We start from the raw sequence: 27,390 nt of genomic DNA on the forward strand, positions 1-27,390 counted from the left end.
TGATTCCTATCATTTAGAGAAAGATCCTGGTTCTTCAAAAGAAATTCAGGTGACAGAGCATCTCACCTCTCCTACTGACATCCAAGCACTTTTGCAGTGTAAAAAGCCTCCATTACAAGCATCTGCTGCTGCAATGCTACTACAGTTCACCAGATTTGTTGCACCTCACTGCTCATACCATCAATAAATGTTTTAGTCTTAATGAACTGGGAAATTTCAAGTATTTTATTAATAGAAACAGTACAAGATTCCCATATGAGGTAACAGGCCACCAAGATTCCTGTATTGGGTAACAATCCTCAGCTACTCTCACCTTGCTCCTCCAGCACTGCTCTCACATTTAACTCAGCAAACTCCATGAGACAATAAAGGCATATACATTCTCCACTACAGGAGGGGAAAAGGACAGGGAATGGGGGCAAGCAAGAGCAAGAGCAAAAGAAAACCCAGGAAAACTGTCCTTTCCTGTCCTAGCCTCATGTTCCATGTACTTAGCTTTGGCTTCCCCTTTATAAGAAACTTGTAATTATTATTTTCCCATGGCCCATTAGGCCAGGTGATTGCTTAAGAGTTTCACATTTCTTTCCTAAATGAACAAGTAATTGTTCTCTTTAACCACAGTTTTCATGGGAGTTGATAGTGTGTGTGATTTTCCTGGTGTGTCATGGTAAAAACACTGAATTTTCACATGACTACCTGATCAAAATGCTTTCGTGCATCACTCACACCTCTGAATAAATCTATTCAATTAGTTATTGTTGGGTGAACTGGGAGTGAAATACAATGAATACAAAGGTCTCCTCCTGGTCAGAGCACTACAAATCAGTCAGAATAAAGGAAAGAAACTGGGTTTCCATATCCACCTTTCTTTCCCCTGCTGTGTTGCCTTAACAACAACATATATTTTAATTTACTATTTCCAAGCAAACTCAATCCATTTATTTGCATTCCAGACATCTGTCATGAGGTTGTAGAGCAAGAAGCACGCTTAACCAAAAGTACCACACTCACTAAGTTAAAGTACTGCACTCAATACTTTAAGGTAACCCTCCTTTTATTGGACTTCAGTCTCCCAAGTCTTTCACTAAAAATGGTAACTTTTGTTTAGATGCAGTTACAAATTGCATTTAAACAAGAATCCAGAATCAAACAAGATCTCAATCTTATTCTGAACAGGCCAGATCAACTGCATACTTGTGAGGGATTTTCTAATTTTAAGGTAAAACCAAATGCCCTCTGGTCCTTGGCAAGCATTTACCTCAATAGCCATGTCTCCTAAACTGCCTCACAGCTCAAGTTATGAGCTTCCAGGTTGTGCAAGAAAAATGTACGCAAATATATTTCTGTACTGACAAACAGAACCAGAAAGGTTTAAGTAAGCAGCCAATGGTTAATTCATTCTTTAAGATGAGTCTCAGCAAGTCTGAGTATTTACTCTATTGTTGACATATGCCCAAATACTCCTTTTGTACACTGGAATGCTACAAGATTAGTCATGGGTGTGTATGTATGTACTGGTATATATTTTTAATGGATTCAAACAAGTTTTAAGTATACAAAATACTAATTCCTGGGAACCTTTGGTTCTGTACTTTTTCTTTAAATTTCTTCTTTGTTATGTAGAGAATACAGACAAATCATGTATTTACAAATGTAGCATGTCCTCATGGGAATAATCAGGCTGTCACACAGCACCTCTCTCACAATTCTAATATGAAACCAGTGCAAGACTTTAATATCCATTTATAGGTCTAATTTCAATTTTCTGAAAGGACAACAGATCTCTTCATTTTCAAAATCAGGGTAACATGTACTCACAGAAACAGTGCAAAACAGTGTGCAGACTTGCATCTGATGTTATGCTGCAGGAAGCTGGTGTGTAGGGAGACAGGCAGCAGGTACAGGAGGCTCCAGTATCAGGAGGCAAAAAAAAAAATCTCATTTCATGTATTGAAATTTTTATTAAAATATCTTTGGACACTTAAAAGAAAACATAATTTATTGTTTACTACCAGATGAACAAACTAAAACCAGCTGTTTCACACAGCAACTTGAAATTTGCTCCTCGATGAAGCTTTACACGCCAAATAATTTCAAATGTCCTGTCATGCAGCAGAACTGGTTTCATATGGTTACAGAACACACCATACAGCCAAATGATTTCAAAGTCACAACTGACATTCCTATTACCTTGTTTGCCCAAATCCCATCAGCTCTCAGTGTCATTTCTGTCCTGTTATAGAAAAGAAGCTGAAATGGACTCTTTCTACCCCCATGTGCCCGAGATTTTTACTCTCCCTTTAAGACCTGGGAGTCAGAAGCAGAACCAGAGGGTCTTGCCCCAGGTTCATGGAGGCAGAAGATGCCAGGATCCCTTTAAAATAAGACAACACTCACACAGGCCTCTCTTTCGTGCCCACTAGCTACTGAGAAGCTGAGGCAGCACAAGGCAGAAGCTCCCCTTTGTTTTGATCTCTGGGCCAGGGAGGACTTTCTCTTCTGAACTTTTTTCCTTCCTTTTCATTGCTGTCACCCGAGATGGCCAGCCATGGCATCACAGAGGGAAAAACGGAACAGCCCCTGCTCCATACGGTCACTCCAGCCCCCTAGCAGCGGGAGGGCATGGAGCCCAGGCTGGCCCAGGCATCTGCCTGTCACTTTCTGCTGAGGAGGTCCAGCCACTGACCAGTTCCAGCTGCCACTGTGGATGGAGTTGCTGCTGCTGCCAGGAGAGAGACCCTGTCCTGTGATGTGGAGCAAACGGATCAGCAGCATTTGACTGATTTTGGAGTCCAGGTTTCTTTTTGTTTTGTCCTTGTTCCTCGTTGGTTGTTGTTTGGAGAAGAGAGACTTTCATAATCACAGAGTTACAGATGCTGTGGTGGTTTTTTCCCCTTTGTTCTCTCTCCAAAACATGGTTAGGAGAAGGGGCTTCTCTACCAGCTTGTCTTTGTGCCCTGAACCATGTGGTCTTCTATGGAGGCCAACATTTTTGGGGAGGGGTTTCTCTGCCATCTTGTTTTTTTTTGTTCCCAAACAGTCCATGGGATTCAGCACCTTTGTATCTAGTGATGATTACTGTTATCCTGCCTGTTGCTGTTTCATTTTTTTAGTAAACTCAAATTTTTTCACTTATATGTTCTTGCTTTCATCTCTGCTCATTGGTGAAAGGGAAGCAGTGAAAACTAAAAGGGGCAGTAACTCATTTTGGAGTGTCTGCCCCAGAAACTGTCTTAAACCAAGACACACATAGCTATAGTGTTTCTTGGCCTAAATTCCCTGTTTACAACTTCCCCCCTACTTGAAGAATACTAAATTAATGCTTTTCCACAGCTTAAAGATGAAATACAGTTTTTAAACAAGCTGTCTGAGATCCCAAATAATTATGAACACGTAAGTAGTTAACTGGAACAAATATACTTTAAAAAAAACCCAAAACACCATCAAACCCCCGAGCCCATCAGTGTCAAAACCAAAGTGCACAATCTCCAATGGTTTAGGCTTCTTTTGCATTAGTTGATACTATCAACTAGAATCAAAATCCTTATACCTTGCTATTACAACCAATTCAAATTAATTTGATGCTTCTTAGATTGCATTCACTAAAGACAGGATCAAGACTAGATTAATTTAGCAAATGCAGCCTCATTTACTCCAAGGCTCTGCAAGAGCTAATCTTGGAAATCACAAATGCAAAGGTTGTGCAAACGTTTGTTAAGCTGTGAGACAGAAAGTCTCTGTTTCACAGCAATGAAGTGTCTCTCTTTTGAATGTCAATAATAACAACAGGTAAAAACCAAAACTGTTGACAATTGTCAACTAAGGCTATTCAATATAGTGGAAATACATTTTAGTAATGGAGGGCATTTTAAAATTGAAATTTTGTAAGCTGAATACATACAGGTATAATTTGCTACTCATTTGTGACCTCAAATAGCTTTTACATACATAGTTAAATTCTCTTTTAAAATTAAAACATGACATACAGTTCCAACTAACTGCAAAGACTTAGCTCACGCTAATTTTATACATTATTTCTCTAGTTGGACTATAACAAAGTAAGAGAATACTCAGACACCATGCTTCAATTCCAATGAAAGCCCTCAATGTTATCCAGGTCTCTAGACGGGCAAGTTAAGCATAAAAAAATACAACCTCTAATCATCATTTTCCTCATCATCAAATGAGAGAAGACTGCTGTTTTTTACTTGCTTTGCTGTACTCTGAGAAGTAGTTGCTTCCTTCTTAGTTTTCTTCGCTTCTTTCATCTTCTTACTTGAACTTACATTGAAGTCCAAACACTTCTCTGATGAACGTTTGGCTGGTTTCCTGAACATAATTTTTCCATCAGCAGGTTCTGGTTCATCATCTGTAATAAGGACAGTAAAGTCAGAAGTCATCTGCATATGTTCACAAACACATACAGACCTTGAACCAAAATCAGTAAGGCCTCTGAAAGAATACAACAGTCATGAAAATGTACTCTTTGGCCATAAACTCTGTATCAATGAATGGCCTTCATGTACACACACCTGCTTCATGGCAGCCAGCCCTTGAAGAAAATCCTCCTGCAGTTCCTATGGGAAATGGGGTTTCACTAACCAGAGCTATAACTTAAAAAAGATTGAGAGCAGTAGAGCTTTTCCCTCACATTCCGTTCACATCCACTAACCAAAACGGAGAGGACAACTTCATAGGATCCTCTCACTCTGCTTCAGTATTTGTAAAATTCATGACAACAAACGCACTTATTTCAGAATTATGGCATCTCTTTAAATAACAAAATGGCACATATATAAGAAAAACTTTTTTTCCCTAATATATTCTGTCCTGCTGAGACAGCTGAAAAGATTACATAGTAATAAACGTCCCCTTTATTATCGGAATGGATGAAACTTTCAGGGTTTCTTCATATCTGCAGAATCACCCAACTATTCCAACTAACTAATTTTGCTCTAGTGCATGCAGAGGAGCAGACAACAATCTTGAAAACAGGAGAAATCCCTTCCATGATTATCAGGCAGAGTGGGAAAGCTACCACATAAGTAACAGCACCAGGGCAGTATTTCTGGAAGATAAAGTGTAATGTAAAGTCGTGAATCAGACACAAAGGTTCATGCTGCAGTAGTTTGCAATTTTTATAATGTATATGTGACAGAATGTTAAGGAGCCATAGGTTCTGTGCAAGATATTTTTCCTAAATTACTTTTGTGAAATTCATTACTCAACAGAAATGTGTTTGACAAGATTATGTGCTATTTAATTAAAACCAATAAATAACTTTTCTCTTTAGCACAAATTCTTTCCTCGGTATATCAGCACTACGGCAGAAGACTTAACATTTCAGTGTTATCTACACAGCACTGGCTGAAACTCTCTCCAGTGCATTCTCAAAACAATACAACCAATAAATCTGGTACCTTAAGGGTTGTGTGGTACAAATGAAGACATCAACTTCAGTGGGAAATTTCACTTAGAATGCCTTAAGTTTCAGAGACCCTCTTAAAGAAGAAACCTAGCTTGAAAAACTAGGCACCAATTCTGTCAATGGCTTCTATGGAATGCATACTTCCAAAAGGTGCATATGGTGATGAACTGGAGCACAAGTCCTGAGGGACATGGGGTGTCCAGCCTGGAGAAAAGGAGCTCCAGGGAGACCTCATCTCTCTGTGCAACTGCCTGAAAGGAGGTTGTAGTGAGGCAGGCATCAGTCTCTTCTCCCAAGAAACAAGCAATTAGACAAGAAATGGCCACATGGGGAAGTTTAGATTGCATACCAAGAAAAACTTCACAGTGAGAGTGGTCAGGCACTAGAACAAGTTGTCCAGGCAAGTAGCGGAAACACCATCCCTTGCAGTGTTCAAAGAACACGTGGCACTTGGGTTTAGTGGCAGCGGTTTAGTGGCAACAAAGCGGTTTAGTGGCAACAAAGCAGTGCAAAGTTAGTTAGTGGGGCTCCATGGATTCCTAGAGGTCTTTTCCAAACCAAACATTTCCTTGATTCTATGATTCTACACTAGTTTATGAGAAAATGCTACTATGCAGAAAATAACTAACCAGGTTTGGGGAAAAATACTTCATTCTTGGCACATTAGAAAAGCTTTACAGTTACAAGGAATTAGCAGCAATAATAAACTGTAGATATGAAAAGCACAGTTCTCAATGGATCTACTGTGAACTCTGCACAGAGAGCTTAAGTGTTTAGATGCTGTGCATGTGATACAGAAGTTTAGGAAGTGCCTACAGTAAATTTTGGGAGGGAAATAGAACTCTTGAAAGCATTATCACACCTAATGAATCAGAATACACTATGCATCCTTTTTCTCAGAAACTGGGACTCCATTTTGGGGCTAAGAAGTTTAATAGCAAATGATTCCTCTCACTCATTGTAGCATAACTACAGTGTTTATTTGGATATAGAAGTCTTTTAATTTAAACAAGATCTGAGGCACAATCTAAGCCAAATTCTGGGAAAAAAATAAATCTATCATAAGGAGAACTTCCCTTATGTACAGACACGACTGTCTATGTGCTGTATATGGTACCATACTGCTGTGGAAATGACACAACCAGCTACTGGATAAGCACAAGGAGCAAAAAAATCAAACCCTCATCGGATACTCTTTAATAAACAGATTACTACATTTTCTTAGAGTGGTAAATTTGAAAACCTAACCCCTAAAAATATAGTTCAAAGCATATCCATAAATGGCAACAGATAAACAGCTACGTAATCCATGGAAAAACAGAGGACAGAAATTTTAATTTTACTCACAACTGGCCTGCTACCCACATTGTGAACTGCACAAAATAATTTCATTTTGCCAACCAGATGGAGAAACTGATAAGTATCTTTGCAATATGAATTTAAACATGTAATAAGCTAAGGGCCCAAACAGCAAAGCTCAAAAACTCCACCAAAATGGCAACTAGCTCAGCTCTGACCTCCAGGGCTACAATACTATTCGCAGGTCATTCTGTATCAAAGGAAATTATTTTAGCTCTTGGCCTGGTTAAACACTGTCAAAATTTCATTATATGCTCAAGGACATTCCTTTCAGCAGGAAGCCCAGGCCAGCTTCAGAGAGCAGTGTGTGTTGGCAGTGCCTGACAAAGAATGAAGCAGATAAGGAAACACAGTAGGCCTAGCCTACATGTGGAGAGAGTGAGGACAGACTACACTTTCTGAAAAAAATCTGATGAGGCAGTTCAAGGAATTTGTGTTGATATGTTAAGATTCTCTTTTTCAGCTGGTAAAATGACTTCACTTTATCCTTTGTAATTTCACCAGGTTCTTATCTTTTTTGCTTGCATCAAAGACCTACAAAAAACTGACTTGTATTAAGCAATGCAAAAAAAATGTACTAAAGAAACAATCTCAGTGTTGGTAGTTTTTAAAACAGATTCCCAATAAAAGACTCTAGTGTTATACGTTAGTATTATGAATTATGGAAAGTGGGATTTCTGGTAAGCATACTGAAACACATGAAGTAAAATACATAAAAGCACTACAGGAGAAATAATAAAATCCATGTCTCAAAAATGAGTCCAAAACTACACTAGCAGTTCAAATTCCCACTGTTCTTAGTCATTGCTGCTTTTTACTTGGATCACAAACCAATGGCTGACCAACATGAGCACAGTCAGATGTTGTGCTGAAAACTTACTTCACAAGTGACATCAATTTAAGAAACCACAAAATCAGAAATTTCTTCTTTTCTATTACTTTCAAGGTATATATTAAAATAAAAGTAGAAATGAGAGCCTGAAAATGAAATACTGCTCTTTAGTTTAGGGTTTTTTTTTTAATTTAGTAGTCATTTAGGTGCAGTTAGCAGCACCACTTTTCAGCAGTTTCTGTCCACATTATGTCAATGAGGCAACAACAGGAAACACAAGTGCCACTAAACTGTCAGGAGCAACAGGAGAACAGTGGAACCCATATATGTCTATTCAAAAATAGGAGGTTAGGAAAAAAATTACAATAGCCGGGCAAATTTCTTAATGGTTTCTAAGGTTAGAAGTTCAGGTCAGCCATTTCAGATGCTCTTTTCAATGCTTTCTGGCCATCCATTCTCTATCCATGCCTTTGGAAGCATTTATTCCAGGAATTCAGCACACTGGTGGTTTGAAGCTAAGAAAGTCAGTCTTGTTCCATTGTCAGTTTCAACTGTTTAACATAAGAACACTTGGGAAAGTTTTCCTTACTTAAATACTGCAAAGTTAGCTTTGATTTAGGTTCCTGCTATTTCACATATATGTGAAATATTTCATATTTCACAGAGCAGCATTACCTCTGTGAGATGTATCTGATACATCAGCTGCTTAAATCAGAACAGCCGGTGCTTATTCAGAAAGGGCTCCAATAGCCAAGTCAGCAAGGACTGTATTCTCCTTGCCTCTTCCCTCTACTGTCCTTCCCCAGAACCCAGCATATTGAATGAAACGAGAAAAATATTATAAGGCTTTGAACAAGAAAGGATACCTTTTGCCAAATTTGGTCATCTGCATATGTCAGTGTCCCAGAGGCCATATGAAATAGAAAAGCAGTAGAAAAAAAAATCTATTTTATAGACTGTAACGAATGCTGAGATAAACTATCTTGCAGTAATTCACGTATTATCTTTTATGCAAATTTAATTTTTCGTAAGACCATTTTTCTTTGTCTCTGAACCAACAGTGACAATTTTTTAAATTATGCATAAAACATTAGGCAAAATCACTGTTGATAAACAAACTAATTCTTTTTAAAAAGCCTCTGAGTCTCTGCTCCATGGAGAAAAATATTTCAATGTAGAATGGTGTTTTCTCATATAAGAAAGATTTGGTCCTAAATAAAAATGATCCCTGGGACTCTACTTGCAAAAGTCAACAGAAAAGCCAGGATTTGCTCTGCCTTAGACAGCAACTAAGTGCAGCTAGGACATTAATCAGATGGTTTTACCAAATTAATGCAAAAATGCTACTCATCTATAAAAGAAAATGCAAGTCATAGGAACATCTGGTGTCTAAAATTAAAATGGTTACAGAATAAAACAAAGGAGGAAGTATGTAAATGAGATACAGAAAATTCTGGAGTAATATCACAACCCTAAATCTGAAGACAAGGTCCTTCAAATGAAGACAATCACTACAATATAAGAGAAAAGATGGCAGAATCTCAAAACTGAGTATTTCCCAAGTTCTGGAAAACTGTATCCACAACAGACAGTTAGTAGCACATTTCTTAGGATCTATCAAAGTGCCTCAGCATTGATGCATGCTGAAAAGGAAGCTTATCAGTTGGGAAATTTACTTTCCTATTACCTTTTTAGCTTCACGTAATTTCACTAATGATCTGATTTGGGACTATATAATAAGGTCTAGTAGCTATTAAATTAATTTGACTTTCAACCCTGGGATTAAAATCAAAGCAACATGAAATGCAACCAAGTCATGCAGTACCAAACTTTGTTTATACTTCACATTTTCAGAATTGACAGCCAAAAAAATAAAATAAATTTTCATGTTACTAAAAACTTTCTTTATTAAACTGGAAGTAAACAGCTGTCTAAATGCATGTCTCAGATTAGAAATCAAAATTTAAATCTAGAGGTCAGACTGACAGTGCAAAAATGGTCAAAAATGCAAAAAAAGCCTTCAGCAAGCTGTAGCATAGTCACACTCGTGTCCCTTCACTGGAAATTTCATACTGGCTTCTCTCCATAGCAGAGGAACACAGTAGTGCTTACCCTGTTTATTCCCATAAGCCATAAAAAGGAAAAGAACATGAAGACCTCATATTAACTGCAAAGGCAGATGAATGAATAGTAACACAATAATGCAGAACAGAGGGCAGCAGTCCCCAACACTCCTGCCACCTACTTCTGTGTTTTTTTTCCCTCCAAATGCAAGCTATTACTGAAGGACTGAAGGGGTAATAAGCAGAGGTGACAAAGTCCTACAGGGACTCAATACTGCCATCCTCACCACATACAATTATGTCTTAGGAATGTCTTTTTCCACCAAGTAAGTTCAGTCACTCTATTCAAATACACTCCCATTTCACACTGTGTATTCAGCTTGGTAGCTCTTTTGGACTTTTTTCACAGCATGGACTCCACCTCAATAGATTCTCATGGACAACTACTTCTTTTTGCCTGGCCTTACAAAATCATTTTTCCTCCTACTGTGATCACTCAAAGTTCAAGTTGCTTATATGAAAAGGAAGCCAATGCTCAGAAAGAACCATGATATTTCTTTCCAATAAGTTGAAACTTCTCCCAATACTAGGAGGGGGAAAAGAAATTTTGTGATGACTGCGACACCAAGCATCTGTATGCATTACACTTCAATAACAAGACACAAGGAAGTAAGCCCAAAGATGAATGTATATTCTCAGAGGAGTTCAAGTCATATACCTGCTTAGAGCTAACAAATACATACCTACCTGCAGAAAACAGGACATGGCTTATTTAGTTTCAAGCTAACCTACATTATTAAAAATTAAGATTTCTCATCAATCTGCTTTCCAAAAAAATACGAGATTCTCAACATATTTTCTCCCACTTGTTACTGACTTCTCCATTTATACTATTTGAATTTTAACACGTACATCTCCACAGAGACAGCATGAACCTGAATTTTCAAATCCAAATGGCAGACAAAGAGAGAAGCTAAGGATGTCATATTGACAGCCATGTGCTAGGCCTCACAGTGTGCTCTAAATTCATTTGGCAGCTTTTGTAAATAGCCATAATGGCTAACCACAGAAGACGTCCAGTTTCTGTGATTCACCTTTCTATTTTATACTTGTGGGGTTCCAATTCCTATATTCTTAATTGTAAAGACATTTCCATGTGAGACAACAGTAGCTACATTCAATTTGTCAGGTCTTCTGTCAGCAAAAGATAAAGCTACATTTCATCACACCCTGTGTGATGACTGAAGCTTCTGGACGCTCAAAGCACTTATGTCAATCATACCTGAATGATGAATACTGAGAGAAATTCTTAACATAACTGTATCCATCAGCTGTAGCTTCTCATCCTTATTGCAAAACTGCAGCAGCCCCTCCCACACCACTTCCATCTTTCCATTCTGTGTAATTCTTTGTGGCAGAGTGTCCTAGGGTGACTTTAGGATGTTTGTATCCCCAATCCTCTGCTCTGTTTATGCTGGATATTATACTCTCTGCCTTCAAGACTGGTTCTGAGAGCAAAAGCAGGGAGAAGAAGAAGCATGGAGTTTATTATCAGAGACTGCATTCCTCCACATGCTGCGCTGGATTGTTTTGTCAGGGCACGGATGGAGCAGAACAGGGCCGTCCTTTGCTTTTTAGTTAGTTTAGCTAGCTGAGGCAGGGACGTTTTCCCTGAACTGTCTTTTCTTTCCCTTTTCTTGGAATTGATTGAACCTGCTCCGGACTGGGGACCAGGGAGCACCAACAGCCTGTGCTTTGTGGCCACTGGGGCCTCCTCTGGGCACCAGCCATTCCCAGTGCCAGAGGGACTGATAACAGAACGACCACTCCAGGAGAGACTCTCTGAATCTGCCATCTCTTCAGAGCGATGAAGGAGTTTTGTCATCCGGTATTGTTCATTTTTTGTGCTGGGGAGTGCTTTGCCTGTTAAATAAACAGGTTTTTCCCACTTCTCTCCAAGGAAATTTTTCCCAAACTGGCTGCAGGGAGGGGCCGCGTGAGTTTGCTTTCTGGGGGGGCCCCCTTTTGGAGGTTTTCTCCCAAATTTGCCCTAAACCAGGACATGGAGAAACATTTTTTTCATGGACCTTGCTGGTTTTTTGCACTATTGTATCATCTGTTTATCTCGCTTAGTGTATTTGCAAGTCACAACACATACAGGGGTTGATTTTAAGCAATAATCACATGGACCAATCAGGTAAGTGAACATGTTCCCAAGCCACACGTCTGCAATTCTCTCCACCAAAGCACAGACCTGAGTCCCTCTGCCCTGACACTATTCAATGAACTCATAAAAGTACCTTTAAATATCCACTCCACTGTCAAATTCGGCTAACTAGTCAGTGAGTTAAAAATGATCACAGGTGATGTCAAAAGACTGTGCACTGGAATAATACAACAACAAAAAAATTAATTTAAGGGAGTATTTAGAGGGAGGACGGTGCACAATCAAGAAGCACAGAACTACACCATTATAAAAAGCCAGACAGCCTGAATAGGTAATTAACGACTTGAGATTAGGAACCAGAAGTGCAAATTATTTAGGTGAAAAATTCAGAACTAATCAAAGCTAGTATTAAACAGTAGAAAGCTGAGCAAGTATCAGACCCATTTTTGTGGGTTATCTCTTTAACTACACAAAGCAAGAAATTAGTAGTTTGAAATTCACCTGATTCTTTTGACTTTAAGGCCTCTTTGATTTGCTGTTTAATTTTCATTGCTTCTTCTGCAGTCAAGTCCCCTTTTTTCAGTGTCACCACTTGAGGCTGCTCATCTTCCTTGTCACTGCCATTGTCACTGTCGTCATCGGCAAGCGGAAGCTGCTCTCTCTGGACAAGAGAAATAAAAGCCATTCTGATCATCACTCCAGCTGTGGGCCAGTACTCCTTGGTTTCACTTGTGCAGAAAGGTCATTGAGGAGACTCGGCACAGCTGCCAGTGCCAGACCCTCCCAACACGCCTTGTCCAAAGGACACTCCAATTCTATCCCTGAGACATGGCTTCCCATTGAAAACATTAGCATGGGAGTATAGGCTTCTTCAATTAGAGACCAGAAGGAACTCAGAAAGCAAGAAATTAATTCCTTTTCTTCACCATCTTGACCGTGCAGCACTGTTGGCTATGCAACACTAAGAAAAGCTTTAAATGCAAGGCTCCAAACTTGAACCTTCTATGCTGTACTCAAAGCAGCACAAAGGGAAATGTGGGCCCATGGTGGCTGGGTTATTAAACCTGGCTAAGCAAATCACTCTAAGCAGCACTGACACAAGATCATACTCCTGTTTCTGCTCTCTCAAATTTGTGCACTGGGACAGAAGAATCAATTCGGGTAATTTTTCTTTTTTTTTTTTTTTTAAATAAACCTCCTGGCGTAGAAACCTCAGTGCAGCAATGTGAAGTTTGGCAATATTAGAGGACCTGAAAACTTTACATTGCAAGGAAAAGTACAGACAGTATTACTGTAATCCACTGAATACATGTGTGTGTATATATATATATATAAAACGAATAAGTTCATTTCTTAGGTATCCTGTAAAATCCTATTTAGAGAGAACACATGCAAAATCACATTGGAAGCATAAAAAAAAAACTGCCTCAGGAAAGGCTGCCTTTTAACAAGCTGGCTCAGACCCTACGGCCTCTGCCCAGCCTTCCCAGCCATCACAACACGGACCTACAGCATGATGATTTAGGTTGGGAGGGACCTTAAAGATCGTCCAGTTCCAACCCCCTCGCCATGGACAAAGGCGCCTCCCACTAGGCCAGGCTGCTCAGAGTCCGATCCAACCTGGCTTGGAGCAGCTCCAGAGACGGGGCACCTTAAGCAACCTGCCACACCACCCTCACAGTTAAGATTTTTTTTTTCTATGCATCGAACCTAAATTTCTCCTCTTCCAGTTCGAACTCACATTAACTCCTTTACAATAATTATTTTTACCGTACTTCTAGAGCATTTTCTTCCACACTGGCCCCCTCCTCCACCGCCCTGGGCTTTAAAGCCCAGTTCAAGCAGCTCGGACATCACCGCTGTTCCCCCCGTGCCCCCACAGCCCCCTGGGGCACGGAGAGGCTGAAGCGGCTGCTCCGCAAGGCCGCCACGGCAGCCATGCAGTTGTCTTGATCCACCAACACAGAAGCGAAACCAAGTTACACATACGATTTCAATCAGTTTCAGCGAGTAACTACGGCTCCCCCTTGCATTACAAATGCAGCTTTCCCCGCCGCCCAGTGCGCTAGAAGGCAGCGGGCGGGGATGGGCGGGCATCAGGGCTCGGAAGCGGGGGCTGCCCCGTCCCACCCGCGGGCCGGGGCGTTACCTTGGTGTCCACCGTGGGGCCCTCCCGATACCCGACCCGCCGCTTGAAGCGGCTGAGGAAGGCGGGCTCGGCCGGCCGCACGTAGGAGACCTGGTTCCTCTTGCTCATGGCCGCCGCCGCCGCGCGCGCTTCCGGGCGGGCCGCGCGCCGTGCTCGGCGTTCCGCAGCTGCCAGCCAATGGCGGGGCGCGCGCGCGCCGGGCGAAATGGCGGCGGCTCGCCGGCACGGGGCAGGGGGCGGGGCCGCGCCGCTGAGCGCCAAATTCGAAGGCGCCGCCATTTTGGAGCGGCGGGCGGGCGGGAGTCGCCGGGCTTGGAGTGACCATGGCTCCCGGCGAGAGAGGTGAGTGGGGAAGGCCGGGAAGGGGCCTGGGGATGTGCCCTCGGTTCGGGGAGCGGGAGGGGACCGGGGGACTGAGGGATGGCTCTGCCCGGGAGAGCCGCGCTGTCCCCTGCCCTGGCGGGGCATCACCCGCGTGGGAGAAGCAGTGGGGCCCGGTGCGGAGCGGCTCGGTACCCCCGGCGGGGCAGATGCTCCGGGGGTCCGTCCTGCGCTGCCCGCGGGCAGAGTGCTGCCCCGGTGGTGTCGGGGTAGCTGGGAGTCGGCCCTTTCCCAGAATTACAGATGAAGCTGAGTGCGAAAGGAGCCACAAGGATCACCGAGTCCAGCTCCTGGCCCTGCTCAGCACCATCCCCAGCAATCACACCGTGTGCCCGAGAGCATTGTCCAAACACTTCCTGAACTCTGTCAGGCTGGTGCTGTGACCACTTCCTTAGGGTGCCTGTTCCAGTGCCCAGCTACCCTGTGAATGAACAGCCTTTTTCTAATATCCAACCCAAACCTCCCTTGACACAATTTCAGGCTATTCCCAGGGCTGTGCAAGTACCTATCGGTCTGAATTCAGTTTTCAACTGCACTCCTTTCCTTAATAATTTGTGCAATTGAAGAATAAATTAATTATTTTGAAGCTAAAATATTTCTCAGATGTTGAGTAAATCAAAACAGCACGTAAAAAGCTCATGCAGCAGCAGGATATTTAGGTAGTATGAACGTCAAAGAGAAGGTGGGCATCTTTGCATGTCATTGTTCATTCTGCTGTTAAAGGTGATCCTCTTACAAAAAAGCCTGTGTGCTTATAAAGATTTTATAAATACTTTATTATTGGAGTATTTTGAGGCATTGCCTTTCATTGTTATTTTGCTTATTTTCTAAATACAATTTTGTTACTTAATGTTTTGACTATATTATATACTTTGATGTCAGATTAGGTAAAAAATAAGTCACTTTATCTGCCTATGGGGTAATATGTGCTGTCTCCTTGAAATCTGAAGCTGTGCAAAATGAGCCTCACTCACAGCATCGGTGAGGTTGGAAAAGACCTCGGAGATCATGGAGTCCAACCTATGACTGACCAACACCTTATCAACCAAGCCATGGCATTGAGTGCCATTCCAGACACCTCCAGGCATAATGACTCCAGTACCTCCCCGGGCAGCCCATTCCAAAGTCTAATCAGCCTTTCAGTGAAGACATTCCTCCTGATGTCCAACTTGAACCTCCTCTGGCACAGCTTGAAGCTGTGTCCTCTTGTCCTGTCGCCTGGGAGAAGAGTCTGACCCCAACTTCTTCCAGGCAGTTGTAGAGTGGTATGGTCTCCCAGAGCCTCCTTTTTGCCAGACTAAACAAATGGCACATTGATAAGTGTGCACACGTTCACACTAAAGGACTGGAGGTTTCTCTTCCTCTGTAACAAACTGAAATCTTTCTGCCAAAGGAAGATAATTACCAAATATTTTCATGCAGTTCTGTTCATGCACAAAACATGTATTTATAAGGCTCTCATTTATTTCCCTCAGTACTGCTTACAGTATTTTCTATTTAAGTCAGGAGTTTTGAGCAGTAATTTTATTTTAATTTTTGTTTGTCTCTCTTTTCTTTTATAGGAGATCTGCGTGACTCTTCAATATCTTTGCTGAACTCATCTAGGTAAAGTAATATTGGCCAGTTCCCATATATTATTAATCACATTGCACCGAAGCAAACCTAGCATAACTTTGTGAGATAAAGTTTTTTGTTTCAATCTTTACGTGCCTAAGGTTGCTGCCTTTTTCGTCTAATATCCTTAGAGGCTTTAAAAAAATGTATTCATAATAAAACTGTTATGCCAACATGTTGGGTTCCTTTTGGAGTGCTGCCATGCAATAAATTTTCATTTGCCCACTAATTTTGCAGCTGGACTTCAGAGTTTATATGAAGAAATATCCCACTAGGAACTCCAGTCCTGTGAGGAAGCCCTAAACTAAAACAAAATCCAAAAAGCCCCTCCTCCAAGTGTAAACTGTGCCATGATTCAGAATAATGAAAGCACATTTGGCAAATTAATTTGGTATGTCTTAGGAAAAATGTTATCCTGGATTTTTCTCAGCTGCTGCTTATGCTCTTAGCCCTTTCCTCTGCCACTACCCAACTGCACACTTCATTTGTGAAGACCCTTCCCCACTTTTAAAACTGTTCTTCTCGTTACCAAAAGTAAAAACAGCAGTTACAAAACTCCTGCTAAAACTTTTGGAAAAGAATGAAGTAAAGTAAATCCAAGTTTCCTACCACTTCATGTAAGAACTTAATTCTTTAATATTTTATGAGTGTATTGGTATTTATGGCAGAACTCTTCAGAGCCTTAATGTAAGTCATGCAGTTACTTATCAAAGCTGATAAATGTAATGAAATTGGTTAGGGATGTTTTAGATGCAGGCACTTGCTATGCTTTATTTGATTTATTGATCAAGAATTGATTATTTTTTCCCCTTTTTTTTGCTGGACCGTAGCATTATCTGATCCATTGGTCCATTTAAGCTTCCAGGAGTAAGAAGGGCATCTCATGTTCACTGTGCAATGTGTTCTTTTAGAGCTAAAGCTAGGTGCCACAGCAATGACTTGGATGTAACTGCATGTTCTTTATTTTTTAAATCTGCCACATTTTTACCTCTATTGATTTCATCTACAAGTAGTATGATTTTCGGACAGACCTTTGTAAGACTTCATATGCTTCATCTGATTGTTGCAATTTGATTTTATCAGACAACTGATCTATTTGGAAGTAATCTAATGCATAACCATTTATTTAGTGTTGAAGGTGATGCTATCAAAGTTTTTGTACGGGTGCGTCCCCCTTCAGACAGCACCGCGTTAACCGATGGAGATCATGGCCTGTGTTTATCTGTGCTTTCATCAAATACCATCCGTCTGCACTCAAAGCCTGAGCCTAAGATCTTCACTTTTGATTATGTTGCAAATATGGAAACAACACAGGTAATCATTTCCAGAATCTTGTAACTACTGCTATTTTCACACAAGTTTTGGCAACTACTGTGCTAAACCTTTCTAAAGATGTAGTGCATTAGGTCTAATTTTTTGCAGTGGTCAGATTGGAAATACGTTGTTATAGTACACAATGCTGCACTAAATTCTGCTCTCTAACAGTTTTTATGTGATTTTTTTAGCTGTTAATTTCTTTAATTGGAGTTTGAATTAAAATTGAAAGTTTTGTTTGTAGACATTATGGTAACACCATAGAGAGAAAATAAATCTGCCTATTGAGACAAATGTATAAAAATAACTTGCAGTCAGTAGCTGATATTAAGATGTGATTTCACAGAATCACAGAATACGCTGAGTTAGAAGGGACTCATCAAGTTCAACTCCTGATCCTGCACATTTGTATTTAAGGAACTTCAGAGTTTATATTCTATTTACTCTATTTCCTTCTTCTACTTTTGCCTTTTAAATGGATGTGTTGCTCACCTGGGACAAGTAATACTGGAAAGAATATCCTTCAATTTAATTTTTATAATATCGTGATTGACATTCTGAACATAATTTTAATTCTGCTAGGACTCTCAATTCCATTTAAATTCTGTTTAAAAAGCAAACAAAACAAAACCTCCCAGAAAACCTCACCTGCTCTAGGCTATTATTTGTAGCTAGGCTCTTCTCGCAGATCTAAGAGAAAAATGTGAAGATAGATGAGACTAAGTTGTGCAGCTCTGTTGAATGTGCCATTGTGCAGTGGCAAATGTTGAAAGTTAGATTTTACAAGTGTCACAGGCACCTGGCCTACTGATGGTATAAACTGCATAATGTAATCAAAACCACTGGATCAAAATTATTACTACGTATTCGGCAGCTGTTACTATGATGCTGAATTTTATTCTTTCTTTTTGAGTTTATCAAGGAATACAATTTTTTTCAGAGAGGATGATTTATGTCGCAAAGACTTAGGATGTATCATTTTGCTGTGAGAATTTCAGGGCTCATGGTACATGTCTACCCTTAAGGAATGCATCTATCACATACTATAAAGTTATGGCATAGGAAACACTGATATAACAGATACTTAAACTGGTGGTGCCAAGTGCTTCCTCTTTCCCTTGTCCCCAGGAGTCTGTGTTCTCAAGTGTGGCTAAAAACATCGTTGAATCTTGCATGAATGGCTACAATGGAACCATCTTTGCATAGTAAGTGATTTCGTAGCAATTACAGTAATTTCATAGCAATGGTGACATTTAAGGAGATCATGCTAATAAGCAATTGGGGTTTTAAGAGCCAGAGCCTGCCTGATGTTACAGTAAACTTTAAAAGTGCTTCCTTACTGCAGCACAGCATAAGGAATTTTCTTGCAATATTGGTACTCCTTGCCCCTCTTTTGAAGGAATCTGTATGTAGGTATTATGCTTTTAACACTTAAGGCTAATAAAATTGATGTAAACTCATTTCAATCTTACTTTTATTTACTTAAAAAGTGGGAGCTTCATTGTACTGTTAAAGAGAAGGCTGGTGGTTTTCAGTATGTCCATGGTAAAATGGAATGAAAATTGTTATAACTTGACATTTGGTCAGCTCAACTCTTCAGTGACTCTTGGCTACCTGTGGGAAAACTCATGAATGATAATTTTAAGTTTTAGAATATTTTTAGGGTAGAAATATATCCACGACTCGTTGATGCTAGTTGTATGAATATCATTATATTAACTTAATATTTTTTTCATTTTGAAAACTGAGGAAGCACTTTGGTCAGAAAATGCTGACTTAAAGGCTAATCTAATCAAAACCTTACTGGGGTGTTTTTAGTGTGGCACAGCTTTTGCAAAACTATGAAGTCTACTTTGTTACAATATACATATGTGGAAAGATGAAATTAAATTGCCCTGAAGTTTCTCTAGCATGATTAATAATTACATTAGAAAAAAAAAAACTCTAAAAGAAAAAAATACTTTTAAGTCAGATATATCCTTATATCCAAATATATCCTGAGTGACATAAAACTCTAAAGATTGACCCAAAATTATTTTTATGTATATATTTGAAAGCTTTCATTTTAATGCTAACTTCCCTTTCCAACAGAAATGAGGAAGGAAATGGTGGGTGGTAGGGGAGACAAAATGGGATTTATCTAATGGGATTTATTGGTAAAATTTGCTGTTCTATTTTTATACCTTTTTAGCTGACTGGTTTCTCAGCTTGCTGTTTTGTCCTTATCTCCAGTTTAGAAATTTTTTGTTTGCTTGTTTTAAGCTTTGACTTCTTCTTAAAAGATGAAGATGAATGAAAAATTCAGAATAAAGTTTAATCTCATTTTTTTTTCTTTTTGTTAGTGGCCAGACTGGGTCAGGAAAAACTTTTACTATGATGGGTAAGTGCATGAGAGATTAATCTTTCAGTGGCTTCTTAATTTTTTTTTTTTTTTTTTGTCTTGCGATGTATTCGTCATGTCAGCCGCTACTCTTGAGTACTACTAATTAATTATTTTTTTAATTAAAAAAATCTCTTTAGGACCATCTGATTCTGATAATTTCACTCACAGTCTGAGAGGTGTAATTCCACGGAGCTTTGAATACTTATTTTTTCTAATTGAGCGGGAAAAGGAAAAGGTACATTTATTTTATAATTACTATTGCAGTAGTGTCTCACAGTAAAGATTATCTGGGGTTGGTAAACTGTGTGTGCAGCCATTAAGTTACCAAGATTATTGACTCAAATGTATTCATGAGAAATGCTTGCATCTTGTACTCTGCCAAATTATAGTACAGTTTCTTCAGACACAAGTGTGCTCATATTTTGAGTCTAAAAATGCATCTAGGTTTCTGGATGTTGGTTGTCACCTGGGCATCAGGAATGTATAGTGTGCAGAATATATATGCAATCTAATAGCTTTAGATACTTGTGAAAAGAGACTTGCTGCCATACAATGACAGACTTAATAAAACCAATCTGTTTATAGTGTAAATTACTGTGTTTTTCAGGCTGGCAGTGGAAAGAGTTTTCTCTGCAAATGCTCATTTATTGAAATCTACAATGAACAGATATTTGACTTGCTAGATTCTGCTTCAGCTGGACTCTTTCTCAGAGAACACATCAAGAAGGGAGTCTTTGTTGATGGTGCTGTTGAACAGGTGGTGTCATCTGCTGCTGAAGCATACCAGGTATTTTATGGCACTTTTTAATGCTGGACTATTCATCTTAAATCTTATGTGGTAAATATTCCTTTTGGATTAAAGCTCTTTTTTTTTGCCTTTTTTTTTTCCTGTAATGCTTTCTCCCCCCCTATTTTTCTACTCTAAAACACAGTGTAAAAAAAGCTGGTTAAGTCAATGCTTCCTGACTATCCCATCTACCTGTAAGAAATCAAAAAGGTTTTAGAGTTTGAAATACCTGAATGGCAATTACAGTATTCTTTCCCCAATGCCTTCCCTACACATCTCTGAAACAGCCACAGAAAACTACATTTCCTGCTAAGTGGGCTCCATGTGTTCCAGAACTGACAGGTTTATTTCTCCATGAATGGTACACATACAGATAGTACTTGTGCGACTTTATTTATTTTTTTTTTAATTATTATTGTGTGTACTGCTAACATATGTCAGTATGGGGTATGTTAGGCTTTCTAACAGCAGTGGCACTTTTGGAGAAAAGAAGTGAATATTATAACAAGCTCTGCTAATAAGCTTGACTGCAGCTATATCTTTTTTGCTTTTAAAATACTTATACTGGAAAACAGTAAAAAAAGTCCTTGTCCTTGAGATTTTTAAAAGCTCTTGCATGGAATTGTGCCTACGGCTGCTTATGTCACCTGTATGTAAAGTACAGTCTGACACAGTTTAAATTGTGATGTCTTTTTCATGCTTAGGTATTAACTATGGGCTGGAGAAACCGTCGTGTGGCATCAACCTCCATGAACAGAGAATCCTCCAGATCCCATGCAGTTTTCACTATCACAGTGGAATCCATGGAGAAAAACAATGAGGTTGTTAACATTCGGTCTTCCCTGCTCAACCTGGTTGACTTGGCAGGATCTGAGAGACAGAAAGACACCCATACAGAAGGACTGAGGTTAAAGGTTAGTTTTGTAGTGTCTGTGGCATCTTTCTCCTTTCAGATGCAGTGCCCTGCTCCTTCCACCAAATCCATTCACTCTTGTTTCCTCCTCTTTTTTAGGAAGCTGGCAACATCAATCGATCGCTCAGCTGCCTGGCCCAAGTAATCACAGCGCTTGTTGATGTGGGCAATGGCAAACAAAGGCACATTTGTTACCGGGATTCCAAGCTCACTTTTCTGCTACGGGTAAATATATCCTCTGGATTTTATCTGCTACTTGGGATGTAGAAAAATATATTTCATTGGGCTTTTTAACTATTAAAAGCTGAATTCCAGTGCATTAAAGTTGTTTCAATATTGGGCAAGTGGATAAAAGATTGAAAATTATCTTTTTAGCCTAAGCAGATTTCTGATCAATCCATTGCTGTTAACTGAAGACAAATCTATTCTCATAAGCTACTACTATGTACATATTTGGAAGTTTTAAAGGAAAAAAAAAACACATTTTCATCTGTATAATTTGGGAAATAATGTGTATGAAAGTGTAATATTTAGAGATGTGTTGAAACGTTTGCTGTGATTTCCAGAATTAGCTTATGTATGCTTAGGGTCTGGTGTTAAAGATCAGTTAAATTTAATCTCCTACCTGAGCTTGTAGGCTCTTTTCAAAATGAACACAGAACAAAGACATAAGCAGCCAAAGATTTGTTGGATGTCAGCAGTCACCAAAATTCTGTGATGTGTACATGAATGGCTGTAGTATATTTTTGCATTATAATATAGTATTTGTACACATACAGTATTTGCATTACAACACAGTATTGTGATCACAGCAAAATTTCTCAATGTTCCATCCCAGTTCTGTGTAGATTGATGAAACTCTGAGGAATTATGTTCTTCCAATGCAACCCAAAATACCAAAAAAAATGGAAGAGAATCACAACTTTGTGAGCTGTTACTTTGGGTGGTTATTTTTTTGAGGCGTCTATACTGCAAAGAAGTCCACAAACATGAGCTTCACTACTAGAGTGAGAATGCCATCAAGGCTTGTGGACTATTCTGTAGTACCAGACTTTTAGTCTTTAGCTATAAATGCTGCCTTCTCTTGAGATTTGACAGGTACTTGTTTAACAGCACAGAAATGCTGTGCATGTAAAAGAGAGGTGATCCTTTTATATCCTTGGTCAAGAATCTGTTGGTTTGTGCTTTTGTTTGATAGTTGCAACCAGAAGGAAGATAGGCTGGAACAATGAACAGATGATGTTGAAAGCAGCGTTGCCACTAATCTGCTAATTGCCAAAATTATTTTTGCAGTTGTTTAGAATTTTTTCCTCTCCCTGCTCTTCAGATGAAGAAAATATCTCAATATAGTCTGGGTTTTGAAGCCCCAAATAAAATCTTTATTTACGGTTACATCCTTTTTACCCACATTTGAAGTAAAATTTGAGAACCTAAACATTCTGTGTGGATATTTGTTGAAATTATTTCTGCAATTGTTCAAATAAAATTATTTCTGCAATTTTTTCGAAATTATGCACCATAACTTTTAGGTGATGGCTTCCTGTTTTCACCAAAAACATGCAAATAAAACTAACTTCCATGTTTTTAAATAGGATTCTCTTGGTGGTAATGCAAGAACATGTATAATTGCCAATGTTCACCCAGGATCCAAGTGTTTTGGTGAAACACTGTCCACTCTCAATTTTGCTCAGAGAGCAAAGTTGATTAAAAACAAGGTAAGAAAGTTACTTAATGTTTTTATTGTAGCAAGAGACACTTGTCATTTAACTTACATATCTGCAAACAAGGTAGCTTCACTGAAGTACTCCTGTGCTTTCACTAATTTTATTTGATTTAGCTTATTTGAAAACATTAATTTTCTTTGTGTTTTTTTTTTTTAAGACAAATTGTTTTTGAAAAGAGCTTGTTTGCTGTTAGGAATAAAGGACAACAGCTGGACACTAAGTAATGGCTACTAACCACATATTCATTGCTTGCTCTCAGAGCACTTCATTAGAAAGGAAAAAGTCGATCTATTAAAATGCAAATTGACAAAAAAAGTCCTGATTCAATGTTGTTTCTGTTCACTTATTCTATATTAATACTAGTGCCCAAAATGTAATTTTTCATGAGTGGGTGTTGAAAAGCATGCTGTCATTTAGCTGAAACTGTCTCTGATGTATACTGCTTTGTTGGTGAAAAAGGTCCAGACACAATTCTGCAAAATCATCACATTTTTTAACATCTAATTCCATCTGAAGTGCAACTTGCTCATTTCTCAGTGAATGGAACATTGCTTTTTTGAGGAATTCTTCCTCTTCTAAAATGGAAGGAGTTCTCAGTAATTTTTCTGGTTAGCATTCTTTGAGTTTTCTCTCATCATGCAAGATTTTTATTTATACATTTTCCTAATTCTGTCAAATTTCTAAAAGGCTGTAGTAAATGAAGATACACAAGGAAATGTGAACCAGCTGCAAGCTGAGGTCAAGAAGTTGAAAGAGCAGCTTGCTAAACTTACTTCAGTTCCATCTGTGTGCAGTATTTCTGTATCACAAGGTAAGAGTTGGAGGTGAGGGAGAATTTGCTGCTTCTGTAACCCAGAAGGTTGGGGGCCTTCATTAAGTTTTTGGATTAATATTTTTGTAGGGAATGAACTACAGGGGTCACATTTTGCTTAGGAATCCTATTTCCTGTACTTGTATCTGCTACCTTGCAAAATTGTTAATGTGGTTTTATTTTCTTCCTCGTAAGTTTGAGTACTGGGCTATAGTTTTATTATATGATACCTAGATATTCTTTCACTTCTTAAGATATATGCTACCTAATCCTTTAAGTAACCAAAAGTTTGCATGTGATTCCTTGTACATTTAAGTCAGAGGGAAGGCACAATGTTGCATTCTTTTAAGTTCTTTTTAACTACTTTTCTTCACACTTTTCCCTTTTTTGCCCCTTCCAGAAGAACCTTAGAGGGATACTTACTTTCAACAGACATTTGATTTCAATATGAGGTTGAAATAGAGTTTTTAGGTAACCTCCCATAGGCTTCTCACTAGGCCATTTTATCTGCAATACAAATCTCAGCCGAGCTTCCCAGTGTGTATGTTTCTCACTGAAATGCGCTGCTTGATAATGTTTGATTGCAAGGTTGTAAACTTTGTCTTGTAACTCTCACTGTTTTTGTGAGTCAACTCTTGCCTGACCTTGCCAAGAAATAGAAAATACAGCAGAAGTTATGACAGAAGTTAGAAAGCCTTGTCTAATAAAAAGCATCTGGGCTTGAGTTTTCCTAAGGAAAAAGTACTTCTCTGTTAGCATACATGTTCAACCTGTAAAAACAAGTCAGAGGTGAGGTAGGACACTGAATCATGGCTCATAAATATATGAATATTGACAGAGGGCTCAATGTTTAGACCCATGATAGAGTTCTGAGGGAAAACAAGTGATGATGGTTAAACGCTCAGGAGGAGTTTTGAGAAGAACCTAATATATCAGAGCTGTGTATGTTCTGTGCATTTAAATTATGTTTGCAACACTCAATCACAGAAATACAAAATCTGCTTTCTGTGTGCTTCAGAAACATGATGGCATTTTAAAATATATTAAATCATGATCATTTAGCTATCGTGGACCTAGATACTATGGTGATTAGTATTCCATAAATAAGTAGAATTGTCTGTATTAGAATATTCAGACATGCTATTTTGAATTAATTTCTAAGTGGATTATTAAACCCTCTTAATCCCTTGTGTGGACACTTTCCTTCCAGATTAAGCCACTAATTGTCCACATAATTCAAGCTTATTTTCCCAAACTTCCTTCTCATAAACCAGTCAGTCCACTTTTAATATGTACAAACTGTACTAATAATGGCTCAGTGTTATCAAATTAATTTCAGAGGGATTTTGCATTTTACAGATATGCTTAGCTGAACAGACTGATTCTTTTACTTTTATTAAAGTCCTTTGCAAGTCTGTTTAATGCTTTAACAACTTTGTTAATTATACAGTTATGTAAATTAGCTCTGTTCTTTATCAGCACTTGCAGGTGACTCGGAATGACTGTCTAAACAGTGTGCTCTGGGTATGGCACATGATCTTTGTGGAAGAATTACACTGTTTAAATAATTTATTTGAATTTACTTTACACAATTGTCATGTTAAACAGGTTTTTCTACATTTATAAGTGGTATTTTAATAAATACAGCATTTGTTTCTTTGACTTCCCCTACAGATGCTGTTGAAAAAGGGAAAAACAACATAAATTACATGAACAACTTTCTTGAAGCAATGTTGTTCTGGGAGAAATCAGAAGGTGAAAAGAAGGTAAGAAAACACTGATATTTCCAGTGTACTTTCTGGTGAGAGACCAGTGAGCATATTGAAGCTGACTTTCATAATGATTTCCTTGATTTTGAATAAAAATACTCTGTCCAAAGATAACAAAGATTGGTAACAAGGGAAGTTAGTCAAATGACATTTAAGGTAACCTGCAGTGCTTAAGGACAATGGTTTAGTAGTGGACTTGGCAGTGGGGGATCAATGGTTGGATCTGCTGATTGTAAAAGTCTTTTCCAACTGAAATAATTCTATGTTTCTATTCTGTCTTTCAAATTCTGACAAGCCATAGGATACCTTTGACAGTATATTTAATTTGAAGGGGTGGGGGCTTTATTGGGGTTTTCTAATTTAAAAAAAATTAACAGAATAAGCTTCTGTTTTACTGAATTTTGAGTGTTTTAATCAACAGTGTGTTTTTTGAAGCAAATGTCCCAGTCATTCGCATTTTATTGTTCTTTCCTCATGGTATAGTACTGAAACAGACAAAATGGATTTTTTTTTCCTGAGGAAAATAAACTGAAACAGGCACTCTAGTGATGTGCATCTGAGGTGCTTAACAGAATATTTATTCTACTAGATCAAACTGGAGTTTCTAGGTACAATTTTTGCAACATGTTGTGTAATTTTGGTTCTTGATATGAGCTGTTGGTCTCTACAAATCTGCTAAAAAGGATAGTCTGTATTCACAAAATTACTGTAACTGAGATTTTGCATGATTTGTCTGCCTGTTGCATGTATATGCGATGTGCAGCTTAAAAATTCACTAATCTGTCTATGTACTTTCTAAGAATTTGTTAGAAAAAGTGGCGCAGCTAGAAGAACTGTGTGCCAAGAAGGAAAAATTTGTTCAGTCCAATAAAATGATAGTTAAATTCCGGGAACACCATATTGTTCGCTTGGAGAGATTACATAAAGAAGCTGGTGGAATGTTATTGCCAAAAGAGCAAGATGATCTCCTCAGTGACTTGAGGGAGGAAGTGCAGATACTCAGAGAACAGGTAAAGTCTTTGTTTTTTCTTTTCTGGAACAGTTTTTTTTTGTGAGATAGCTCACGTGTTGTAGTCCTGTGATGGGTGAATAGGGGCTTTTTAGGAAGGTCAAGCAGAAAAGCAGAGGATGGGTGGTGGGTTCCCTCATAGAAGCATCTGAAATGCATGGGGCTTCCCTATGGAAGAGACAATGGCTGGGTTTAGAGTTTGAGTTTGCCTAAGAGGAGAGTTTAGTGAGAGTGATGTTGTGGTGGGAGCTTGCCACAGGCCACCTGATCTGGGTTAAGCAGAGGACCAAGTTTCTTTTCAGCAACTCAAGGAAGTCTCCAAATCACAAATCCTCATTCATATGGCAGACTTCAAGCTCTACGACGTCAGTTGAAAGGGAAAGACAGCAGGATGGCAATAATGCCATGGGTTTTGAAAGATAATACACATGCCAGGTGGACATATAAAGGGGGATGTGGTCCTGGAGCTATTTGAAGGACAGGTTTGGGTTATTCAGGTGTCTGGTAGGCGTGGTATCATTTGTGAGGAAGTTTTGAAGAACAAAGAAACCCAATAGAAAAGGCAAATTCTTGAAAAATAATTTCCTCCAAGCACAAGGAGGGAAGAGGAGTAAATGTCTTGGCAGAGTAGCATAAATCTGTACGTCATAACTGAGTTCAAAGGAAAGGGAGGAGGAAAACTGAAGT

General features: G+C 39.0%; 2 protein-coding genes across 2 annotated transcripts in view; one reads left to right on the forward strand and one right to left on the reverse strand.

The window, feature by feature from the left end:
• Window positions 1-1,941: 1,941 nt before the first annotated feature.
• Window positions 1,942-14,159, reverse strand: KIAA1143 (KIAA1143 ortholog). Its single transcript, XM_038129274.1, has 3 exons — window positions 13,999-14,159; window positions 12,351-12,510; window positions 1,942-4,369 (listed from the first exon to the last, which is right to left on the reverse strand). The coding sequence occupies exons 1-3, from the start codon at window positions 14,104-14,106 to the stop codon at window positions 4,158-4,160; spliced, it is 480 nt and encodes a 159-aa protein (XP_037985202.1). The 5' UTR covers window positions 14,107-14,159; the 3' UTR covers window positions 1,942-4,157.
• Window positions 14,160-14,278: 119 nt separating this feature from the next.
• The window catches only part of KIF15 (kinesin family member 15), a 34,472-nt gene continuing 21,360 nt past the window's right edge, over window positions 14,279-27,390 (forward strand). The window contains exons 1-13 of the mRNA XM_038129305.1: window positions 14,279-14,340; window positions 15,942-15,984; window positions 17,124-17,307; window positions 18,436-18,512; window positions 19,650-19,687; window positions 19,828-19,925; window positions 20,298-20,477; window positions 21,182-21,391; window positions 21,490-21,615; window positions 22,983-23,105; window positions 23,802-23,925; window positions 25,600-25,691; window positions 26,495-26,704. Coding sequence (XP_037985233.1) covers window positions 14,322-14,340; window positions 15,942-15,984; window positions 17,124-17,307; window positions 18,436-18,512; window positions 19,650-19,687; window positions 19,828-19,925; window positions 20,298-20,477; window positions 21,182-21,391; window positions 21,490-21,615; window positions 22,983-23,105; window positions 23,802-23,925; window positions 25,600-25,691; window positions 26,495-26,704 — 1,524 coding nt within the window. The 5' untranslated portion in view covers window positions 14,279-14,321. The remainder of the gene's footprint in view (window positions 14,341-15,941; window positions 15,985-17,123; window positions 17,308-18,435; window positions 18,513-19,649; window positions 19,688-19,827; window positions 19,926-20,297; window positions 20,478-21,181; window positions 21,392-21,489; window positions 21,616-22,982; window positions 23,106-23,801; window positions 23,926-25,599; window positions 25,692-26,494; window positions 26,705-27,390) is intronic.

Source organism: Motacilla alba, chromosome 2 (genome assembly GCF_015832195.1).
Source record: "Motacilla alba alba isolate MOTALB_02 chromosome 2, Motacilla_alba_V1.0_pri, whole genome shotgun sequence".
NCBI lineage: Eukaryota > Metazoa > Chordata > Aves > Passeriformes > Motacillidae > Motacilla > Motacilla alba.

What these genes read in the sequence shown, in the direction of transcription:
- KIAA1143 (XM_038129274.1), bottom strand. Translation starts at nt 14,106, where the DNA reads ATGAGCAAGAGGAACCAGGTCTCCTACGTGCGGCCGGCCGAGCCCGCC. An exon ending in GCCCCACGGTGGACACCAAG is followed by an intron (nt 12,511 to 13,998) that starts GTAACGCCCCGG and finishes TCTCTTGTCCAG; the next exon opens with AGAGAGCAGCTTCCGCTTGC. An exon ending in CTTAAAGTCAAAAGAATCAG is followed by an intron (nt 4,370 to 12,350) that starts GTGAATTTCAAA and finishes TCCTTATTACAG; the next exon opens with ATGATGAACCAGAACCTGCT.